General features: G+C 46.9%; 1 protein-coding gene across 3 annotated transcripts; it reads right to left on the bottom strand.

Moving 5' to 3' along the window:
• Nucleotides 1-461: 461 nt before the first annotated feature.
• On the bottom strand, nt 462-22,661 carry LOC140122817 (putative CENPB DNA-binding domain-containing protein 1). Of its 3 annotated transcripts, none has more exons than XM_072144048.1 (6): nt 22,513-22,661; nt 13,598-13,698; nt 13,336-13,509; nt 13,134-13,257; nt 12,962-13,038; nt 462-1,633 (listed from the first exon to the last, which is right to left on the bottom strand). In XM_072144048.1, the coding sequence occupies exons 2-6, from the start codon at nt 13,667-13,669 to the stop codon at nt 989-991; spliced, it is 1,092 nt and encodes a 363-aa protein (XP_072000149.1). In that variant the 5' UTR covers nt 13,670-13,698; nt 22,513-22,661; the 3' UTR covers nt 462-988. The 3 variants fall into 3 exon arrangements, with proteins under 3 accessions (XP_072000149.1, XP_072000148.1, XP_072000150.1); XM_072144047.1 differs by lacking the exon at nt 22,513-22,661 and adding an exon at nt 22,182-22,362 and having other exon boundaries at nt 13,598-13,699; XM_072144049.1 differs by lacking the exon at nt 22,513-22,661 and adding an exon at nt 17,223-17,973 and having other exon boundaries at nt 13,598-13,699.
• Between the last annotated feature and the right edge of the window lie 86 nt (nt 22,662-22,747).

Raw genomic sequence — 22,747 nt, 5'->3', positions numbered from 1 at the left:
CTCAGAAACTTATTGCTCCCTTCTCTGCCACAGTTTTCAATGGAATTAGCCTCTTGAAGACACCAATATTATTGAAAGTAGGAAAGGAAATTCAGATTATCATTGTAGCTTCCCTCTAGGGTCCCCTTGAACAGAAAGAATCGAGGGGTAAGAGCTCCAATGATAATGCAGACCTGTCTACACCTCTAGTGCAGCCTCCATCACCCATGCCATATGTTCACCACCCTAGGGCTACATGTTGGTGACTTTTTGTTGTCCCAAAGACAAATAGTGAGACCAAATAATAATAATCTTTAACTTCTTTAGCGCCATCAAATTCCGTAGCGCTTTACAAATCAAATCTCTTTGATGAGGATACAGACAGCAGTACTCACCGTACAATGGCTCCAAGTCCACTCTACACCAACCATAGCAAAAAGTAACAACAACATTTGCATGGTGAGAATGAAATACAACTTGGACAATTTGCCTTAACATATTTTATTTTTATACTGTCTATGTGAATGAAGAAACCTTTTCTGTACAAGACATCAAACAATAATGGTAAAGGATGATGGACTTTATATAGAAGATGAGACTGATTCTGCTGCTGGATTTGGTTTCTTAAGTAGGCACAAGGGATGTGTCTGTGGCGCTCACCATAAACCCTGTGATCCTCTCTGTGACAGGGTGTTGCTCCTCTTACTTTCTTCACTAAATGCCAAAATCTCCTACTCTAGTCCCTTGAGGTCTTCATTGGTTAACACTTTGCTAGTTCTTTAAAAAAAAACAAAAAAAAACACACATTCTTAAAAAAACACAGATATATCCCGAGCCTTTGAATTTGCCTTCCAAATAACAAGGAAGCGGTGCCTCTGAGATTGCCATGTATCACTCCCCAACTTCAAGGGTATAGAGTAGAGGCTTGAACTCCGAATTCCCAGATGCATTACCCAAACGTAATAAAGTCCGTCTGTCCACTGATGCCTTATCTTCTGCTGCACTTCCATCATTGGAAATCTATGTCCTCAGACATTTTTTCCCAAAACAATCCAGTTTCATTAACATCAAAAATATGTTTAGGCAAATATTCTCCATTGTCGATAATAATATCTTCCAATGTCTTGGGATAATGACTTGAAGCACTTATATTGGCTGCTTCACTGTGAACTTTAATATTATGTAAATTTGCTCTTTTTTTAAAGCGATTGAACCAACCCTTACTGGCAACAAAATCTTCATTGTAATCCCCTTCACCTTCTGTATGAGCAGCTTTTAAAATATTGAAAAGGCTTCTTGCTTTTTCTTGCACTAGAGAAGGACTAATAGGAATATTACGGTGATTTTGGTCTTCTATCCAAATTATCAACAGTCGTTCCATCTCGATAATTAAGCCACTGCGATGCTTGGTAATAATTGTAGCATTCATCGGGGTATGGCCTTTCACATGCTCCATTATTCTACCTTTATCTTTTAAAATTGTTCCAATTGTGGAGCGACTGTATCCAAGCGCTCGGCCAATGGATGATGGAGTTTCGCCTCTCTCGGATCTCTTTATAATTTCTACTTTATTTTCCATTGTGATGGTTTTTCTTTTCTTTGCTGTATCACCGGTGCTTGAATTCACTTTCTGCTTAGGAGGCATTGTTGCAATCTGCAAAATGTGAATTAACTCTTAATGTGAAATCTAGAAGAAGCTTTATATCCTAAATACCATTGCTCTAAGTGAAATCTGGAAGATGCTTTATGTCCTAAATACCATTGCTCTAAGTGAAATCTGGAAGAAGCTTTATGTCCTAAATACCATTGCTCTAAGTGAAATCTGGAAGATGCTTTATGTCCGGAATACCATTGCTCTAAGTGAAATCTGGAAGAAGCTTTATGTCCTAAATACCATTGCTCTAAGTGAAATCTGGAAGAAGCTTTATGTCCAGAATACCATTGCTCTAAGTGAAATCTGGAAGAAGCTTTATGTCCTAAATACCATTGCTCTAAGTGAAATCTGGAAGAAGCTTTATGTCCGGAATACCATTGCTCTAAGTGAAATCTGGAAGAAGCTTTATGTCCTAAATACCATTGCTCTAAGTGAAATCTGGAAGAAGCTTTATGTCCAGAATACCATTGCTCTAAGTGAAATCTGGAAGAAGCTTTATGTCCTAAATACCATTGCTCTAAGTGAAATCTGGAAGATGCTTTATGTCCTAAATACCATTGCTCTAAGTGAAATCTGGAAGAAGCTTTATGTCCTAAATACCATTGCTCTAAGTGAAATCTGGAAGATGCTTTATGTCCTGAATACCATTGCTCTAAGTGAAATCTGGAAGAAGCTTTATGTCCGGAATACCATTGCTCTAAGTGAAATCTGGAAGAAGCTTTATGTCCTAAATACCATTGCTCTAAGTGAAATCTGGAAGAAGCTTTATGTCCTGAATACCATTGGTTTGTATGAAATCTGGAAGAAGCTTTATGTCCTGAATACCATTGGTTTGTATGAAATCTGGAAGAAGCCTCGATGACAAAGCCAATACCGTCGATCTTTGATAGCTGCAGATTGCAGCAAGAAAGGCAAGTACTTCTACCAAAGGTTGTGGGTAACCAAGGACACTTGCACTGGCGACATTGGACAAGCATCCTTGGTTACCCGAGATCTGTTAGAAGTGGATTGTATTTCTTCCTTGGCTTTATTCCAAAGCGGTGGCTTGTGTTACTGCACACATAACCATTATGGATTGACTTTCCAGCGCCCTTCTTGAATGGCCACACAGCATTCTTTCAACAAGCTGCTGCAATCACAGATGACGGGTATCCTCAGAGGCTTTTGCAACCTAACCAGGGCAAGCATCCGTGGTTACCCCAATCTTGGCTACCAGTTACAGAACATAAGCTGTCAGGGATCACACAACAGTGAACGTTACCTCAGGTTTCTTCTAGCGCTGGTGAATTCTCAGAAATTGGCTGATCACTAATCTTTCTCAGTTTATCTTAGTTCTTTAAGCATAACCCTTTTACATAAACATTCATAAGGATGTCTCTTCAGAAAAAACAGCTAACCCCAAGTGGCCACTGCAGGATGCCCAAGTTTCATATACTCGGAGTTTGTCCTATCAATCAGGCTACATCCGACACCTTTATCACTTCATTTTGCTACTTCCCAATTTCTGTAAAGTTATCATTCAGCCACGAAGGGGTTAGATCTCAGAAACCCTTTGCTCCCACTACTCCATTAAGCCATCCAGCGCACATACAGTAATTGCTGTCCAGCTTGTAACATCTCTAAGGTACATCTAGGTTCACTCCTTTCTCGACTTCCTACTAATCGGAAAACTGTCCTGTTCTTTGTTAAGGAATGAAAGTTGATCAGGAAGGAAATACAGTGGAATATTTGGGTACAATGAGCTACTATTAAGAAACCATCCACTTGGGAACATATCTAACACCTTGGCCCAATTCGAGCTTTCAATACCATTATCTTATCTGCCTTAGACAACTCTCTCCTCTACAATCTATTCTTACTGCAGCAGCAAGTCTCGTCTATCAATCCCGAAACTACACGGATGTCTCCAGTCTGCACCGGCCTCCGTCCAAGAACAATTTATACTAATCCCCCTCATCCACAAAGCTCTGCACAACGCTGAACCTGAATTGTAAGATTGTTCTCTTTAAATTTGATCCTCTCACTCACAGAAGAATTCATCCGAGTTCAACTGATTCTCTGGAATGACCTACCCCCTTGTCATAGGTTGTAAGCTCCTGTGAGCATTGTACAAGCACTGTCACCTCCTGTCCCCTCCTCCTCATAGATTGTAAGCTCCTGTGAGCATTGTACAAGCACTGTCACCTCCTGTCCTCCTCCTCATAGATTGTAAGCTCTTGTGACCATTGTACAAGCACTGTCACCTCCTGTCCCCTCCTCCTCATAGATTGTAAGCTCCTGTGAGCATTGTACAAGCACTGTCACCTCCTGTGTCCTCCTCCTCATAGATTGTAAGCTCCTGTGATCATTGTACAAGCACTGTCACCTCCTGTGTCCCCTCCTCATAGATTGTAAGCTCCTGTGAGCATTGTACAAGCACTGTCACCTCCTGTGTCGTCCTCCTCATAGATTGTAAGCTCCTGTGACCATTGTACAAGCACTGTCACCTCCTGTGTCGTCCTCCTCATAGATTGTAAGCTCCTGTGAGCACTATACAAGCACTGTCACCTCCCGTGTCCCCCTCCTCCTCATAGATTGTAAGCTCTTGTGACCATTGTACAAGCACTGTCACCTCCTGTGTCGTCCTCCTCATAAATTGTAAGCTCTTGTGACCATTGTACAAGCACTGTCCCCTCCTCCTCATAGATTGTAAGCTCCTGTGACCATTGTACAAGCACTGTCCCCTCCTGTCCTCTCCTCCTCATAGATTGTGAGCTCCTGTGACCATTGTACAAGCACTGTCACCTCCTGTCCTCTCCTCCTCATAGATTGTAAGCTCCTGTGACCATTGTACAAGCACTGTCCCCTCCTGTCCTCTCCTCCTCATAGATTGTAAGCTCCTGTGACCATTGTACAAGCACTGTCACCTCCTGTCCTCTCTTCCTCATAGATTGTGAGCTCCTGTGACCATTGTACAAGAACTGTCACCTCCTGTGTCCTCCTCCTCCTCATAGATTGTAAGCTCCTGTGACCACTGTACAAGCACTGTCACCTCCCGTGTTGTCCTCCTCCTCCTTATAGATTGTAAGCTCCTGTGTCCCCTCCTCATAGATTGTAAGCTCCTGTGACCATTGTACAAGAACTGTCACCTCCTGTGTCCTCCTCCTCATAAATTGTAAGCTCCTGTGACCATTGTACAAGCACTGTCACCTCCTGTGTCCTCCTCCTCATAGATTGTAAGCTCCTGTGACCATTGTACAAGCACTGTCACCTCCTGTGTCGTCCTCCTCATAAATTGTAAGCTCTTGTGACCATTGTACAAGCACTGTCCCCTCCTGTCCCCTCCTCCTCATAGATTGTGAGCTCCTGTGACCATTGTACAAGAACTGTCACCTCCTGTGTCCTCCTCCTCATAAATTGTAAGCTCCTGTGACCATTGTACAAGCAGTGTCACCTCCCGTGTCCCCCTCCTCCTCATAGATTGTAAGCTCCTGTGACCACTGTACAAGCACTGTCACCTCCCGTGTTGTCCTCCTCCTCCTTATAGATTGTAAGCTCCTGTGTCCCCTCCTCATAGATTGTAAGCTCCTGTGACCATTGTACAAGCACTGTCACCTCCTGTGTCCTCCTCCTCATAGATTGTAAGCTCCTGTGACCATTGTACAAGCACTGTCACCTCCTGTGTCGTCCTCCTCATAAATTGTAAGCTCTTGTGACCATTGTACAAGCACTGTCCCCTCCTGTCCCCTCCTCCTCATAGATTGTGAGCTCCTGTGACCATTGTACAAGAACTGTCACCTCCTGTGTCCTCCTCCTCATAAATTGTAAGCTCCTGTGACCATTGTACAAGCAGTGTCACCTCCCGTGTCCCCCTCCTCCTCATAGATTGTAAGCTCCTGTGACCACTGTACAAGCACTGTCACCTCCCGTGTTGTCCTCCTCCTCCTTATAGATTGTAAGCTCCTGTGTCCCCTCCTCATAGATTGTAAGCTCCTGTGACCATTGTACAAGCACTGCCACCTCCTGTGTCCTCCTCCTCCTCATAAATTGTAAGCTCTTGTGACAATTGTACAAGCACTGTCACCTCCTGTGTCCTCTTCATAGATTGTAAGCTCCTGTGACCATTGTACAAGCACTGTCACCTCCTGAGTCCTCCTCCTCCTCATAGATTGTAAGCTCCTGCGACCATTGTAGAACAATGTCGCTTGCTATATCTTCTCCTCCTCATAGATTGTAAGCTCCTGTGACCATTGTACAAGCACTGTCACATCCTGTGTCCTCCTCCTCATAGATTGTAAGCTCCTGTGACCACTGTACAAGCACTGTCACGTCCTGTGTCCCCTCCTCCTCATAGATTGTAAGCTCCTGTGACCATTGTACAAGCACTGTCAACTCCTGTGTCCCCTCCTCATAGATTGTAAGCTCCTGTGACCATTGTACAAGCACTGTCACCTCCTGTGTCCTCCTTCTCATAGATTGTAAGCTCCTGTGACCATTGTACAAGCACTGTCACTTCCTGTGTCATCCTCCTCATAGATTGTAAGCTCTTGTGACCATTGTACATGCACTGTCACCTCCTGTGTCTCCCCCTCATAGATTGTAAGTTCCTGTGACCAATGTACAAGCACTGTCACCTCCTGTGTCGTCCTCCTCATAGATTGTAAGCTCCTGTGACCATTGTACAAACACTGTCACCTCCTGTGTCCCCCTCCTCCTCCTAGATTGTAAGCTCCTGTGACCATTGTACAAGCACTGTCACCTCCTGTGTCTCCCCCTCATAGATTGTAAGTTCCTGTGACCAATGTACAAGCACTGTCACCTCCTGTGTCCTCCTCCTCATAGATTGTAAGCTCCAGTGACCATTGTACAAACACTGTCACCTCCTGTGTCCCCCTCCTCCTCCTAGATTGTAAGCTCCTGTGACCATTGTACAAGCACTGTCACATCCTGTGTCCTCCTCCTCATAGATTGTAAGCTCCTGTGACCATTATACAAACACTGTCACATCCTGTGTCCTCCTCCTCATAGATTTGTAAGCTCCTGTGACCATTGTACAAGCACTGTCTCCTCCTGTGTCCTCCTCCTCATAGATTGTAAGCTCCTGTGACCATTGTACAAGCACTGTCACCTCCTGTGTCCTCCTCCTTATAGATTGTAAGCTCCTGTGACCATTGTACAAGCACTGTCACCTCCTGTGTCCTCCTCCTTATAGATTGTAACCTCCTGTGAGCATTGTACAAGCACTGTCACCTCCTGTGTCCCCTCCTCATAGATTGTAAGCTCCTGTGACCATTGTACAAGCACTGTCACCTCCTGTGTCCTCCTCCTCATAGATTGTAAGCTCCTGTGACCATTGTACAAGCACTGTCTCCTCCTGTGTCCCTCCTCCTCATAGATTGTAAGCTCCTGTGACCATTGTACAAGCATTGTCACCTCCTATGTCCTCCTCCTCATAGATTGTAAGCTCCTGGGACCATTGTACAAGCACTGTCACCTCCTGTGTCCTCCTCATAGATTGTAAGCTCCAGTGACCATTGTACAAGCATTGTCACCTCCTGTGTCCTCCTCCTCATAGATTGTAAGCTCCTGTGACCATTGTACAAACACTGTCACCTCCTGTGTCCCCCTCCTCCTCCTAGATTGTAAGCTCCTGTGACCATTGTACAAGCACTGTCACCTCCTGTGTCTCCCCCTCATAGATTGTAAGTTCCTGTGACCAATGTACAAGCACTGTCACCTCCTGTGTCCTCCTCCTCATAGATTGTAAGCTCCAGTGACCATTGTACAAACACTGTCACCTCCTGTGTCCCCCTCCTCCTCCTAGATTGTAAGCTCCTGTGACCATTGTACAAGCACTGTCACATCCTGTGTCCTCCTCCTCATAGATTGTAAGCTCCTGTGACCATTATACAAACACTGTCACATCCTGTGTCCTCCTCCTCATAGATTTGTAAGCTCCTGTGACCATTGTACAAGCACTGTCTCCTCCTGTGTCCTCCTCCTCATAGATTGTAAGCTCCTGTGACCATTGTACAAGCACTGTCACCTCCTGTGTCCTCCTCCTTATAGATTGTAAGCTCCTGTGACCATTGTACAAGCACTGTCACCTCCTGTGTCCTCCTCCTTATAGATTGTAACCTCCTGTGAGCATTGTACAAGCACTGTCACCTCCTGTGTCCCCTCCTCATAGATTGTAAGCTCCTGTGACCATTGTACAAGCACTGTCACCTCCTGTGTCCTCCTCCTCATAGATTGTAAGCTCCTGTGACCATTGTACAAGCACTGTCTCCTCCTGTGTCCCTCCTCCTCATAGATTGTAAGCTCCTGTGACCATTGTACAAGCATTGTCACCTCCTATGTCCTCCTCCTCATAGATTGTAAGCTCCTGGGACCATTGTACAAGCACTGTCACCTCCTGTGTCCTCCTCATAGATTGTAAGCTCCAGTGACCATTGTACAAGCATTGTCACCTCCTGTGTCCTCCTCCTCATAGATTGTAAGCTCCTGGGACCATTGTACAAGCACTGTCACCTCCTGTGTCCCCCTCCTCCTCCTAGATTGTAAGCTCCTGTGACCATTGTACAAGCACTGTCACCTCCTGTGTCCTCCTCCTCATAGATTGTAAGCTCCTGTGACCATTGTACAAGCACTGTCACCTCCTGTGTCCCCCCCTCCTCCTAGATTGTAAGCTCCTGTGACCATTGTACAAGCACTGTCACCTCCTGTGTCGTCCTCCTCCTAGATTGTAAGCTCCTGTGACCATTGTACAAGCACTGTCTCCTCCTGTGTCCCTCCTCCTCATAGATTGTAAGCTCCAGTGACCATTGTACAAGCATTGTCACCTCCTGTGTCGTCCTCCTCATAGATTGTAAGCTCCTGGGACCATTGTACAAGCACTGTCACCTCCTGTGTCCTCCTCATAGATTGTAAGCTCCAGTGACCATTGTACAAGCACTGTCACCTCCTGTGTCCTCCTCCTCATAGATTGTAAGCTCCAGTGACCATTGTACAAGCACTGTCACCTCCTGTGTCCTCCTCCTCATAGATTGTAAGCTCCTGTGACCATTGTACAAGCACTGTCACCTCCTGTGTCCTCCTCCTCATAGATTGTAAGCTCCAGTGACCATTGTACAAACACTGTCACCTCCTGTGTCCCCCTCCTCCTCCTAGATTGTAAGCTCCTGTGACCATTGTACAAGCACTGTCACATCCTGTGTCCTCCTCCTCATAGATTGTAAGCTCCTGTGACCATTATACAAACACTGTCACATCCTGTGTCCTCCTCCTCATAGATTTGTAAGCTCCTGTGACCATTGTACAAGCACTGTCTCCTCCTGTGTCCTCCTCCTCATAGATTGTAAGCTCCTGTGACCATTGTACAAGCACTGTCACCTCCTGTGTCCTCCTCCTTATAGATTGTAAGCTCCTGTGACCATTGTACAAGCACTGTCACCTCCTGTGTCCTCCTCCTTATAGATTGTAAGCTCCTGTGAGCATTGTACAAGCACTGTCACCTCCTGTGTCCTCTCCTCCTCATAGATTATAAGCTCCTGTGACCATTGTACAAGCACTGTCACCTCCTGTGTCCTCCTCCTCATAGATTGTAAGCTCCTGTGACCATTGTACAAGCACTGTCTCCTCCTGTGTCCCTCCTCCTCATAGATTGTAAGCTCCTGTGACCATTGTACAAGCATTGTCACCTCCTATGTCCTCCTCCTCATAGATTGTAAGCTCCTGGGACCATTGTACAAGCACTGTCACCTCCTGTGTCCTCCTCATAGATTGTAAGCTCCAGTGACCATTGTACAAGCATTGTCACCTCCTGTGTCCTCCTCCTCATAGATTGTAAGCTCCTGTGACCATTGTACAAGCACTGTCACCTCCTGTGTCCCCCCCCCTCCTCCTAGATTGTAAGCTCCTGTGACCATTGTACAAGCACTGTCACCTCCTGTGTCGTCCTCCTCCTAGATTGTAAGCTCCTGTGACCATTGTACAAGCACTGTCTCCTCCTGTGTCCCTCCTCCTCATAGATTGTAAGCTCCAGTGACCATTGTACAAGCATTGTCACCTCCTGTGTCGTCCTCCTCATAGATTGTAAGCTCCTGGGACCATTGTACAAGCACTGTCACCTCCTGTGTCCTCCTCATAGATTGTAAGCTCCAGTGACCATTGTACAAGCATTGTCACCTCCTGTGTCCTCCTCCTCATAGATTGTAAGCTCCTGGGACCATTGTACAAGCACTGTCTCCTCCTGTGTCCTCCTCCTCATAGATTGTAAGCTCCTGGGACCATTGTACAAGCACTGTCACCTCCTGTGTCCCCTCCTCCTCATAGATTGTAAGCTCCTGGGACCATTGTACAAGCACTGTCTCCTCCTGTGTCCTCCTCCTCATAGATTGTAAGCTCCTGGGACCATTGTACAAGCACTGTCACCTCCTGTGTCCTCCTCAATCGGCTCCAAAAATATACTCGTCAAATGATCACAAACGTGCCCCCCTCCGGCTCCCTCTGGGGACTGGAACTTTAAAATCTTAAATGGGGAACTCCCTTTTTTTTTATAGAAGATTCGGATTCCCCAGTAAAAATTACATCGATCCAATCAATGATTCAAGTCATTTACATTGCCAGATGGCGAAAACCAAAATGTGTTGAATCAAAATAAGTTTAACCCCTTAACGCCGAAGCCACTTTTCACCTTCCTGACACGGCCCATTTTTTCAAATCTGCCCTGTCACTTTAAATGGTTATAGCTTTGAGACGGCTTAACATATCCAAGTGGTTTTCTCGTGACACATTGTACTTTATGTTAGTTGAAAAATTTTGTTGATATGTTTTGCAGAGAAAATCTGATATTTGGTGAACATCAGGTGCGATTTTTGACATTTTCATTAAAAAACGCAAAATCCTGAGGGACCTGCTCAGGTTTCAGGTCACTGTGAGAGGCCTAAATAAAAGTAAAACCCCATAAATTACCCCATTATAGAAACTACACCCCTCAATGTACGCAAAACAACTTTTATGAAGTTTGTTAACCCTTTAATTGTTTTACAGGGGATAAAACAAAATCGTATGCAATTTTGAAAGTAAAAATTTTTTTGGCTAAATGAATGTGTTTTTCATGAAGTGTACAAATTCTCAGTGGATAAAATACCAAAACGCTCCACAAAGTTTGATCCCCAATCCCTCCCGCGTATAATAATCCCCCATATGTGGTGGTGACTGCTGTATGGGCACACGCCAGGGGATGGGGGGAGCTGCGCCATTCACAGCAGATTATGCATTGTCACTTTTTATTGGCCGTACAATCTTTATTTTTTTGGTAATTTGCATATATAAGGGGCTTATTATCTGTGACATGAGATGTACTTTACAAATACTTCATTTTAGTAGGTCATTAGCTTATTGATGAGATTTTATTAACTCTTAAATGTATGGAGGAAAAGAAAATTGTCAATTTTGGTTTCTTTCTTTTTTTTATTTTTTGGGGGTCGTTCGCCGTACACTAAAAATACTATATTATCTTTATTCTACAGATCACTACGATTACGGTGATACCTCATTTATTTAGGGTTAGGGTTACAATTACTGGATAAAAACTAATATAGAGGAAATCTCATTTGTTTTTGCATCGCCATCTATTCGGAGACGTAACTTTTTTGACTGCCAGAGCTGGTTTAGGGTTTATTTTTTACGAGTTGAGTTGTTATTTTCAGTGATACCATTTTGGCGCACATAACTTTTTTTGATCACTTTCTAGAACATTTTTGTGTAGAGATTTTATGAAAAATTTACATTTTTGGCGAGTTTTTTGGGTTTTGTTTTTATGGCGTTCACCGAGCGGGTCCAATAATGTTTTTTTCACTTTATTGCATGTGTATAGGGAATGTGTGTGTTTAGGGGACTTTAACTTTATTTAATTATTTTTATTAAAAAATGTTGTTATTTAATGTTTTTAACAGTTTTTATTTACTTTTACAGGTTAGCTTGATCCTCTGGTCGCTTGTTCAAGCTCTTATACAGTGTAATGCAGATGTATCATACTGTGTAATGTAACACACGGAGCTGCTGTCAGAAGGCAGGGACCCGGCTCCCGGCAGAAGATCGCGTAGCCCCGGGCACTGGCAGTCCCGGGGCTGCGATCGGAGCAGAGGACCCCCCGGTAAGCGAGGGGGGGGGGGGGCGTATCGCGTCCAATGCCCCTAACATGCCGCAGTCGGCGCGACCGCAGTGTGTTAGTGGTTAACACCCGCTAGGGTATATAGCTGACACCCGCAGCTTCTGGCGCCAGGTGTCAGTGTAACCCAGAAACAAAGTGGACGTAGTAGTCTTCTTTTTTCTGAGGGGCTGGTGTAATGCGAGTCCCCGCCTCTCACACATCGGGGGCTGGTGTAATGCGAGTCCCCGCCTCTCACACATCGGGGGCTGGTGTAATGCGAGTCCCCGCCTCTCACACATCGGGGGCTGGTGTAATGCGAGTCCCCGCCTCTCACACATCGGGGGCTGGTGTAATGCGAGTCCCCGCCTCTCACACATCGGAGAGCTGAGTAACTCAAGTCTCATCCCCCCTGAAGATCAGGATTTTTCTTGTTGCCTACGAAGTTTTCAAATATCTAATGCGCACCGAGTTGTACCTTACAATATCCTATTCATGGTAAAATCTGTCAGAGTTTCTAATTATTTGAGGATCAATAATTGCGGCTTCAACCATTATCATTGAGTGTGGTTGGTTTCATTCTGTAGATGCTGAACCCCCACTCTCAATAATTGTAACCGAAAACACAACACGAAATCCAGTAGGAAGCTTGTACCTCCACACCCGGCTCTCACCACAAACTCTGGGCGTAACCACCTTCACTGGAGTGCACCGACTGGCCCAGAGCCTGACCAAGTACACGTAAAACCGAGGAGCAAAAGCCACAGGTCCAGGACAACGCGGTAAAACCAACATCAGGAACACACAGCTTAGGGTCACAGACCGACGCGTTTCGACACCAACGTGTCTGTCAAGTTTGGTGTTGAAACGCGTCGGTCTATGACCCTAAGCTGTGTGTTCCTGATGTTGGTTTTACCTTTTGGACAATAAAGGAGTAACTTTTACCACCCACCGCGTTGTGCTGGATCTGTGGCTTTTGCTCCTTGGTTTTACATCAATAATTGTAGTCCTCCTTAAATACACTTAGAATCAGTCATCACACACATGCAACCATCGGCTCATGCATGCCTTCTCCTCATAGATTGTAAGCTCTTGTGATTAGGCCCTCACTCCTCTTATGTCATATCTCCTCATAGATGATAAGTTTGTGTCCTTGGTCATACACCACGAGGGGTTATTGTTATTAAGGTTATTACCTGAACACCCTTTACACACTCCTGGGAATGTAGAGGACTATGAGGCCTCTTCGGCGGCTTTCTAGGAGTGGGGCAGTCTGTAAAAGAAAACATATGATTGGACATGAGTTGATGGTAAAATCTGATCTACTCATAAAAAATGTTTTTATAATCAACAAACGGCTTCTGTTACCTCTCACAGTGCGGGGCCGGGGGTCCTCCATCATGACGTCCTGGTATAGATCCTTGTGTCCCTCTATATACTCCCGCTCCTCCATGGAGAAATACACAGCCACATCCTGACACCTTATAGGAACCTGACACACACAATGACACAGTCATCACCCAGTCCCCTCCAGTGCCGGATCATTTCCCAGCATCCCCAGCAGTGTCACCTCTCCAGACAGCAGCGCAGTCATCTTCATGGTCAGTTCTAGGATCCTCTGCTCATGGATCTGGGGGTGAGGAGGAAGCTTTGCACTGGGGCTCCAACTCCATCCTCCTGACTCCTGGAGATGGCTACTGGGGGCCTCAGGGTCATCTGATGTCTTCTGCACTAATGTATAAGCCTGTGTATGGGAAAGGACATTTATGGGGGAGGGGAATCCACACATCCGGGTCTCTTTCAGACTATGTTAGAATTCTGGAGGCGATTACCTCTCCGCTCAGCAGGTAGATGATCTCCAGGCTGAAGTTTAATATTCTTCTAGAGATCTCGTCCTTGTCCATCCTGGGTGCCGATTCAGGATAAGGAGCGTTCTGGAGGAGAAGATGATAAAACCGGATGAGCTGGAGGGTCTAGTACTGCAGGGGCCTCACAGATACTGGGGCCTGTAACGTGCAGCACCTCACGGATTATGAAAGTAGGTTTGGCACAGCTGCAGGATAGACCATGTCTGGCAGTTCCACCTCTTCATGGCTGCTCAGGGTGGTGGAGATCAAGTAGATCAGGTCATGGAGCCCACACTAAAAACTGTTTGCAGCTGCTTTACCATCCTATAGGGATCCCAAATGGTTTCAGTTGTTTGCTTTGAGGTGGTTGAAACCAAGGTCTTATTTTTTAGGTTTGGTCTGGGGGTTTTGTAGTCTGTACAACATATTTAATTAGGCATAAAAGCATCTGATGTACAGTCTGGCTTTAGGAGGAGAGTTTCGTATTTGGGTGTGTGACAAAACAGGACGTTTTCGGACCCTTGAGCAGCTCTCATTTATTAGAAGCCTGGTCCGTAACGGGATTATATAGGGTGAAGAACAAACACAGACGTGGAATTCGTGGATCGAGTTAAAAGAGCAACGCAGGTTAAATTTTATATTTAATTGCCTTAAAGTCACACTAGACAATACAATACACACATATATATATTATATAGTACAGACCAAAAGTTTGGACACACCTCCTCATTCAAACAGTTTTCTGTATTTTCCAGACTATAAAAATTGGAGATTCACACTGAAGGCATCAAAACTATGAATTAACACATGTGGAATTATATACTTAACAAAAAAGTGTGAAACAAATGAAAATAGGTCTTAGATTCCAGGTCCTTGTGCTGTGATCACTGCACTGCACAGTCTCTTATACTCCAGGTCCTTGTGCTGTGATCACTGCACTGCACAGTCTCTTATACTCCAGGTCCTTGTGCTGTGATCACTGCTCTGTACAGTCTCTTATACTCCAGGTCCTTGTGCTGTGATCACTGCACTGCACAGTCTCTTAGATTCCAGGTCCTTGTGCTGTGATCACTGCTCTGCACAGTCTCTTAGATTCCAGGTCCTTGTGCTGTGATCACTGCTCTGCACAGTCTCTTATACTCCAGGTCCTTGTGCTGTGATCGCTGCTCTGCACAGTCTCTTATACTCCAGGTCCTTGTGCTGTGATCGCTGCTCTGCACAGTCTTGGTGAGATACAAGAGGTAGTCACCTGGAATGGTCTCTCACAGTCTTGCAGGAGTTCCTAGAGATGCTCAGCACTTGTTGGCCGTTTTGCCATCACTCAGCGGTCCAGCTCACCCCAAACCATCTGGATGGGGTTCAGGTCTGGTGACTGTGGGGGCCGGGTCATCTGGTGTAGCCCCCCTTATCTTATCACTTTCCTTATTGGTCACACAGCCTGGGTGTGTTTGGGGTCATTTTCCTGTTGAAAAATGGTCCAACTAAACGCAAACCAGATGGAATAGCAGCCGCTGCAAGATGCTATGGTAACCCTGCTGGTCCAGTATAACCCCCAACAGTGTCACCAGCAAAGCCCCCAAAACCATCCAGGCTTCACGGGGGAACCAGGCATGTAGAGTTCATTCCTTCACCTTTTCTGCACCGCGCAAAGACACGGTGGTTGGAACCTGTTGTGAGAACCTTTTCTGGTGACTACCTCTTGTATCTCATCAAGAGAAACCAAGACTGTGCAGAGCAGTGATCACAGCACAAGGACCTGGAGTATAAGAGACTGTGCAGAGCAGTGATCACAACAGGAGGACCTGGAATATAAGAGACTGTGCAGAGCAGTGATCACAACAGGAGGACCTGGAATATAAGAGACTGTGCAGAGCAGTGATCACAACAGGAGGACCTGGAATATAAGAGACTGTGCAGAGCAGTGATCACAGCACAAGGACCTGGAGGATAAGAGACTGTGAAGAGCAGTGATCACAGCACAAGGACCTGGAGGATAAGAGACTGTGCAGAGCAGTGATCACAGCACAAGGACCTGGAGTATAAGAGACTGTGCAGAGCAGTGATCACAGCACAAGGACCTGGAGTATAAGAGACTGTGCAGAGCAGTGATCACAGCACAAGGACCTGGAGTATAAGAGACTGTGCAGAGCAGTGATCACAACAGGAGGACCTGGAGTATAAGAGACTGTGCAGAGCAGTGATCACAACAGGAGGACCTGGAATATAAGAGACTGTGCAGAGCAGTGATCACAACAGGAGGACCTGGAATATAAGAGACTGTGCAGAGCAGTGACCACAGCACAAGGACCTGGAGGATAAGAGACTGTGCAGAGCAGTGACCACAGCACAAGGACCTGGAGGATAAGAGACTGTGCAGAGCAGTGATCACAGCACAAGGACCTGGAGGATAAGAGACTGTACAGAGCAGTGATCACAGCACGAGGACCTGGAATATAAGAGACTGTGCAGAGCAGTGACCACAGCACAAGGACCTGGAGTATAAGAGACTGTGCAGAGCAGTGATCACAGCACAAGGACCTGGAATATAAGACAGATTTCCAGTTGTTTCACACTTTTTTGTTTTTCATAGTTTGATGCCTGCAGTGCAAATCTACAATTTTTATAGTCATAAAAATACAAAAAAAATGAGAAGGTGAGGCCAAACATTTGGTCTGTACTGTATAGACACAGTTAGAAGAGTACAAATACAAGTGTAGGTAAGTATCTGCATGCAGTGGGTTAGTTACCCTGAGCGGGCCTAATGGGGATAGATAGTCCACACTTGATGATCATTCTTGCACTTAGATGGTGAAGCGTTCCCCCAGGCAAACACGTTGGGCACAAAGGGTGCTCCGATTATAATAGGTGCACACACACCCTTCACACCCATAGGGAGGCTCTCGGACCCCTCCTACCTGGTATCGGGTCCCAGACCATGGAGAAGTTCTAACTTTTAAGTGGGAAGTCATAAGGTCAGGGTCCTGGTCTCATTGGATCCGTGGGAATCCCTGGATCACATTGATACCAGAAAGGACTTAATTACCAAGTTTCCATTCTGAGATATTTATATCTTTGTGACCAAGAATGGCTATACGACACCCTGGCTATACAGATTCCAAATAATCATCTGACCTTGGGCTGAGATGGATCATAAATCCATAACCAACATACTGGTCTGGGATTTACAGGACCCTTTGTCTGAAAGTGGATTGGAGCCTCGGTGCCTGTGTCCTTTGAGGCTCTACCTCCTAGAGAGTTAATAACACTCAATTAGGCTATTCAAGATTATGCTGGAGAAAGTGGGGGATTTGTACCAACACTGATGAATATATAAGCCCCCCTGCCCCTGGACATATGTATGACAGGGGGTTATGGTTAGACTGTACCCCAAGAATGTACGTACAGGAAGGAAAATAAGTATTTGATATACTGCAGATTATATAGGTTTCCCCCGTACACAGAATAGAGGAGTTCTGTGATGTTTATCACCTGCGAGACAAAATCTAAAGAACCCAGGAAATCAAATTCTATGATTCTTAAAGAATTAAGGTTAGCATTAAAATAATATTTGATATAGTAGAAAAACAGAAGTTTATAGTTGGTCCATTACCCTTTTGTAGTTTCAAAAGTCACCCGTTTCCTGTAGTTTGGGGCCGGGTTTTTTCTCCTTTATATAGAACTTCTCCAGATCTTTCAGGCTTCAGGGCAACACAAAGTTTCCTCACCCTCTGTAGCTTTTGGGTCTGGAGGCTGGCTATACCCCTCCAGGTCCTGCTTCTTATGGAGCTGTGCATTTCAGGTCATTGTCATGCTTGAAGACCCAGCCACAACCCATCTTCAATGATCTTGAGGGAAGGAGGTTGTTGGCATAAATGTTGCGATACATGGCCCCATCCATCTGTCCTTCAATACTGTGCAGTCTTCCTGTCCCCCGATGTGTTCAGTGGGGCCTTGTGGGTCCTGCAGGATTTTAAACCATGACCTCAGACCAAGATGACCTGGAGGCCAGAGATGAGCAGGTGATATCCTTCAAGAACTGATCCATAACTATTTTGCCTGATTTAGCTGCCGCAAATTGCCCTACCAGAGTGGCCGTCTCTGCATGTCCTGCCACCTGTGCCGCCGAGGGCCATATGGAAGGTGGCACAAAAGCCAAGATCCCAGAGGCTTCTAGAGGCACACCATCTGTTGCCTCTCCAACCACTGGCTGACTGTGTTACTGCACCAGTGTCCATAGCTTTCCATCATTCCTTCTCTCCATCACAGACACACAAGCAGATCTCTTTTTTGAAGGTCAACTGGGCGGGAAAAGTGCTAACTTATAGTTCCCCAGCACAGGTAAAGTTCCGTTCGGCTTAAAGGCACTGAGTGACCTGCCTGACTTTGCGGCCAGTTCCCTGATTGTATTGGGTGGGGACTTTAAAATGCCCCTTGATGCAGATCTGGACACCACCTTGGGAAGGTTGGTTGTTTCCTTTGCAGCAACCCGTAGACTTCCCATAACTCTTATAGTATATTGGATTATCTCATTGCGAGATGGATCACATGACAATCAGAAGAGGAAGGATAAACATATCAATGAGATACTTACGTGGAGAATATATATAAACAGAAAGACAAAGTATATGGAACAAAAAGTTAATAAACAAACATCAAGTCATTTCTATAATTAATCCCCCTAGGAAAGAGAGTATCCAGCACCATGATCCAAAATGCTTCCCGCATATGAAGTTTCTTTATACGGCTGCCTCCTCGTTTGGAAGCTGTTATATGTTCCATCGCTGTTACTGACATAGAGGTCATAGAACCTTTGTGAGAATCTCCAAAGTGTTTAGACACTCCAGATATGTTTCGAGTGCTTGTAATGTTGTGTGGGTTGGATCCGGTAACATGTTCTGCTATGCGGACTTTTGACTTCCTGGTGGTAGAACCTATGTACTGCACTTTACATTGTGTACACATAACCAGATATACCAGGGGTCAGGAACCTTTTTGGCTGAGAGAGCCATGAACGCCACATATTTTAAAATGTTATTCCGTAAAAGAGCTGTACAATATGTACATGCCCCCCCAGGGAGTCCCAGTGTAATGGGTGCCCCTGCGATCTACGTCTCAGATCGCAGGCACACCCGTGCCCCTCTCCATGGCGGCGCCCCTTTCCGAGCTTAGTCACTTCTCCATGCGCCGGCACTTACAGATTTAGAGGGCTAGCATGCCGCTCATTGGCGCTACCCACTTCCCGGGTTCCTATAAAGACCGGAGGCTCCCAACATTCCCTGCCGGATCTTAATGCTTCATGCCTATGATACATATTGTCGAAAAGGGGTTAGCTTTTGAGAAGGAGGTATTCTTCTTCCCACATGGCCATATAGAGATTAGCCAATGTAGGTGAAAGCACGCCCCCATTGGGCATCCCATTTTTTTGCAGGTAGAACTGATAAAAATGAAGAAGTTGTTACTTAACAAAAAGCGCAATACGTTGACAATGAAGTCCTGCAAGACTTCAGAAAAGGTAACAAATTTGCGTAAATGCGATGCACGGCCCTGCAAGCACCCGCATGAGGGATGCAGGAATACAGGGCTGTTACAGAGACCAAGGCAATTCATTCATGGCACATAATACTGTCTTACTGTCTCGGATATAGCCAGGCAACCTTGGGAGGAACGAGAAAGTCCGCTGTGGGTTGATCAAAAATACCGAGGAGTCATCCGAGGAACCTTGTCCAGACGGTGTCAGAGTTGGCTGATAACACATCACCGTGGCCACGTTCACTGGATATATTGCTCAGTCTATGTACCACATGAGAATAGATGGCATTTGATTCTCGTTCTGGAATGTTTTGCAATACACCTTTGGGGCGAGGTTAGGTTCCTGACAGCCTAATAGTCTCCATCTGTCTCTGGGTTAGGGTCTGCTGAGGGGACGGTCTGCTGAATCAGATGGTGGGGGGGCTACCACACGGCTCTTGCTGGACATCATCCTCCACCAGTGCTCGGATCAGCGCCTCTTTTGATTTTAATGTCTGGGGGTGTGGTTCAGCCACAAAGTGATCCAAGCGTTTCCAATGAAACTATTGCGACCAGTAATGATCAAGGTGAAGGTTGTCCTGGTAACGTTAATATAAAATGGCACCGGCTCACGAGCGATATACATGTATGTAACAGCTGACACTGTGCCCTAAAACCTGCGATTGGAGCGTGTAAGGGTCTTCCCCTAGGGATCCCGTTCTGCATACCAGGGAATCCCATCCGCTTCTGGGCAGCCCTGGGGTCTGTCTAATGCCCCGAGCTGCCTGATGGTCCTGGCAGTCAGATCCCTTCCGTGTCTGAGCACCGCCTGACAGCTCACACTGCTCAATGCAGCAGTACAGAAGAGCAGCGATCAGAGCGTTTGTATAAAGTAAAAAGGAAATAAAGTTTAAAACATTAAATAAAATATAAGCCTCTAGTAAAGCACATTCCCACACAACACAGGATGGAGAGAGGCCTGATGATTCCCCGGATTATGGGCGGGATGGAGAGAGGCCTGATGATTCCCCGGATCATGGGCGGGGATGGAGAGAGGCCTGATGATTCCCCGGATCATGGGCGGGGATGGAGAGAGGCCTGATGATTCCCCGGATTATGGGCGGGATGGAGAGAGAGACGCCTGATGATTCCCCGGATCATGGGCGGGATGGAGAGAGGCCTGATGATTCCCCGGATCATGGGCGGGATGGAGAGAGGCCTGATGATTCCCCGGATTATGGGCGGGATGGAGAGAGGCCTGATGATTCCCCGGATCATGGGCGGGATGGAGAGAGGCCTGATGATTCCCCGGATCATGGGCGGGGATGGAGAGAGGCCTGATGATTCCCCGGATCATGGGCGGGGATGGAGAGAGGCCTGATGATTCCCCGGATTATGGGCGGGATGGAGAGAGGCCTGATGATTCCCCGGATCATGGGCGGGGATGGAGAGAGGCCTGATGATTCCCCGGATCATGGGCGGGGATGGAGAGAGGCCTGATGATTCCCCGGATTATGGGCGGGATGGAGAGAGGCCTGATGATTCCCCGGATCATGGGCGGGAATGGAGAGAGGCCTGATGATTCCCCGGATTATGGGCGGGATGGAGAGAGGCCTGATGATTCCCCGGATTATGGGCGGGATGGAGAGAGAGACGCCTGATGATTCCCCGGATCATGGGCGGGATGGAGAGAGGCCTGATGATTCCCCGGATTATGGGAGGATATAGAGACGCCTGATGATTCCCCGGATTATGGGAGGATAGAGAGAGAGAGGCCTGATAATTCCCCGGATTATGGGAAGATATAGAGACGCCTGATAATTCCCCGGATCATGGGCGGGAATGGAGAGAGGCCTGATGATTCCCCGGATTATGGGCGGGATGGAGAGAGGCCTGATGATTCCCCGGATTATGGGCGGGAATGGAGAGAGGCCTGATGATTCCCCGGATCATGGGCGGGAATGGAGAGAGGCCTGATGATTCCCCGGATTATGGGCGGGATGGAGAGAGGCCTGATGATTCCCCGGATTATGGGCGGGATGGAGAGAGGCCTGATGATTCCCCGGATTATGGGCGGGATGGAGAGAGAGACGCCTGATGATTCCCCGGATTATGGGCGGATATAGAGACGCCTGATGATTCCCCGGATCATGGGCGGGAATGGAGAGAGGCCTGATGATTCCCCGGATTATGGGCGGGATGGAGAGAGGCCTGATGATTCCCCGGATTATGGGCGGGATGGAGAGAGGCCTGATGATTCCCCGGATTATGGGCGGGATGGAGAGAGAGACGCCTGATGATTCCCCGGATTATGGGCGGATATAGAGACGCCTGATAATTCCCCGGATTATGGGCGGGGATGGAGAGAGGCCTGATAATTCCCCGGATTATGGGCGGGATGGAGAGAGGCCTGATGATTCCGGGGATTATGGGCGGGATGGAGAGAGGCCTGATGATTCCCCGGATTATGGGCGGGATGGAGAGAGGCCTGATGATTCCCCGGATTATGGGCGGATATAGAGACGCCTGATGATTCCCCGGATTATGGGCGGGATGGAGAGAGGCCTGATAATTCCCCGGATCATGGGCGGGATGGAGAGAGGCCTGATGATTCCCCGGATTATGGGCGGATATAGAGACGCCTGATGATTCCCCGGATTATGGGCGGGATGGAGAGAGGCCTGATGATTCCCCGGATTATGGGCGGATATAGAGACGCCTGATAATTCCCCGGATTATGGGCGGGATGGAGAGAGGCCTGATGATTCCCCGGATTATGGGCGGATATAGAGACGCCTGATAATTCCCCGGATCATGGGCGGGGATGGAGAGACGCCTGATGATTCCCCGGATTATGGGAGGATATAGAGACGCCTGATAATTCCCCGGTTGCTCCGCCTCTTGCGATCCTCGGGGTATAATGTGATCGGAATTCCTCATCGCCTTCCTTGTTTCTGGGTTTGATTAATCTTTACCCCAAACACCAAATAAAAATGATTGAAATTAAATTTTGGGGCAATCTCCGCCAGTTCGCAGGTTTACGGTGTTTTTTGGGGTTCACCTCGTGCCGCGGTTCTGTGCGGGTCAGAACCCTCAGAACCCCCTGACCCGATCCCATCACTTTACACCCGTCAGTGACCCGGGCTCTTTATTCCGGTCACACAATGAGATTCCTGGGTATTTGTAGCTTCCACCATCGCAGACCCCTCCATTCTGTGCGGGGGGGGGCGTGTAAGATCTGTAGAGACTCAAACCCGAATCTCCCCGCCGTTTCATGTAAACACCGAATAATAAAGTCTGATTTTAGAGTTAATGTTTATGGCAGTTACCTGAGAGACGTTATATAATCCCAACACAGGAGCATCTCCCCCCAGCACCCGCCGTAAGCTCACCTCTGCCTGCTCAGCTCCGCCCTCGTGTACTGGTCACATGGTGCTGACATCATCACAGGTCCTTCCGCCTCTGCTCTCACTGCTGAGCTCCGCCCCTCATGTACTGCTCACACGGTGGTGACATCATCACAGGTCCTTCAGCCTCTCCTCTCACTGCTGAGTTCCGCCCCCGTGTACTGGTCACATGGTGGTGACATCATCACAGGTCCTTCAGCCTCTCCTCTCACTGCTGAGC

The sequence above is a fragment of the Engystomops pustulosus genome, chromosome 3, assembly GCF_040894005.1.
Source record: "Engystomops pustulosus chromosome 3, aEngPut4.maternal, whole genome shotgun sequence".
Classification (NCBI taxonomy): domain Eukaryota; kingdom Metazoa; phylum Chordata; class Amphibia; order Anura; family Leptodactylidae; genus Engystomops; species Engystomops pustulosus.
Note: the sequence above shows the minus strand (reverse complement) of the source record. Positions and strands in the feature narration are given on the sequence as shown.

Bases quoted from the DNA above. Each gene is read 5' to 3' on its own strand.
- LOC140122817 (XM_072144047.1), bottom strand. From the start codon at position 22,238: ATGGGATCGGGTCAGGGGGTTCTGAGGGTTCTGACCCGCACAGAACCG. The intron at 13,510-13,597 runs GTAATCGCCTCC...TCCCATACACAG, and splicing joins TCTACCTGCTGAGCGGAGAG to GCTTATACATTAGTGCAGAA. The intron at 13,039-13,133 runs GTAACAGAAGCC...TTTCTTTTACAG, and splicing joins CCGGCCCCGCACTGTGAGAG to ACTGCCCCACTCCTAGAAAG.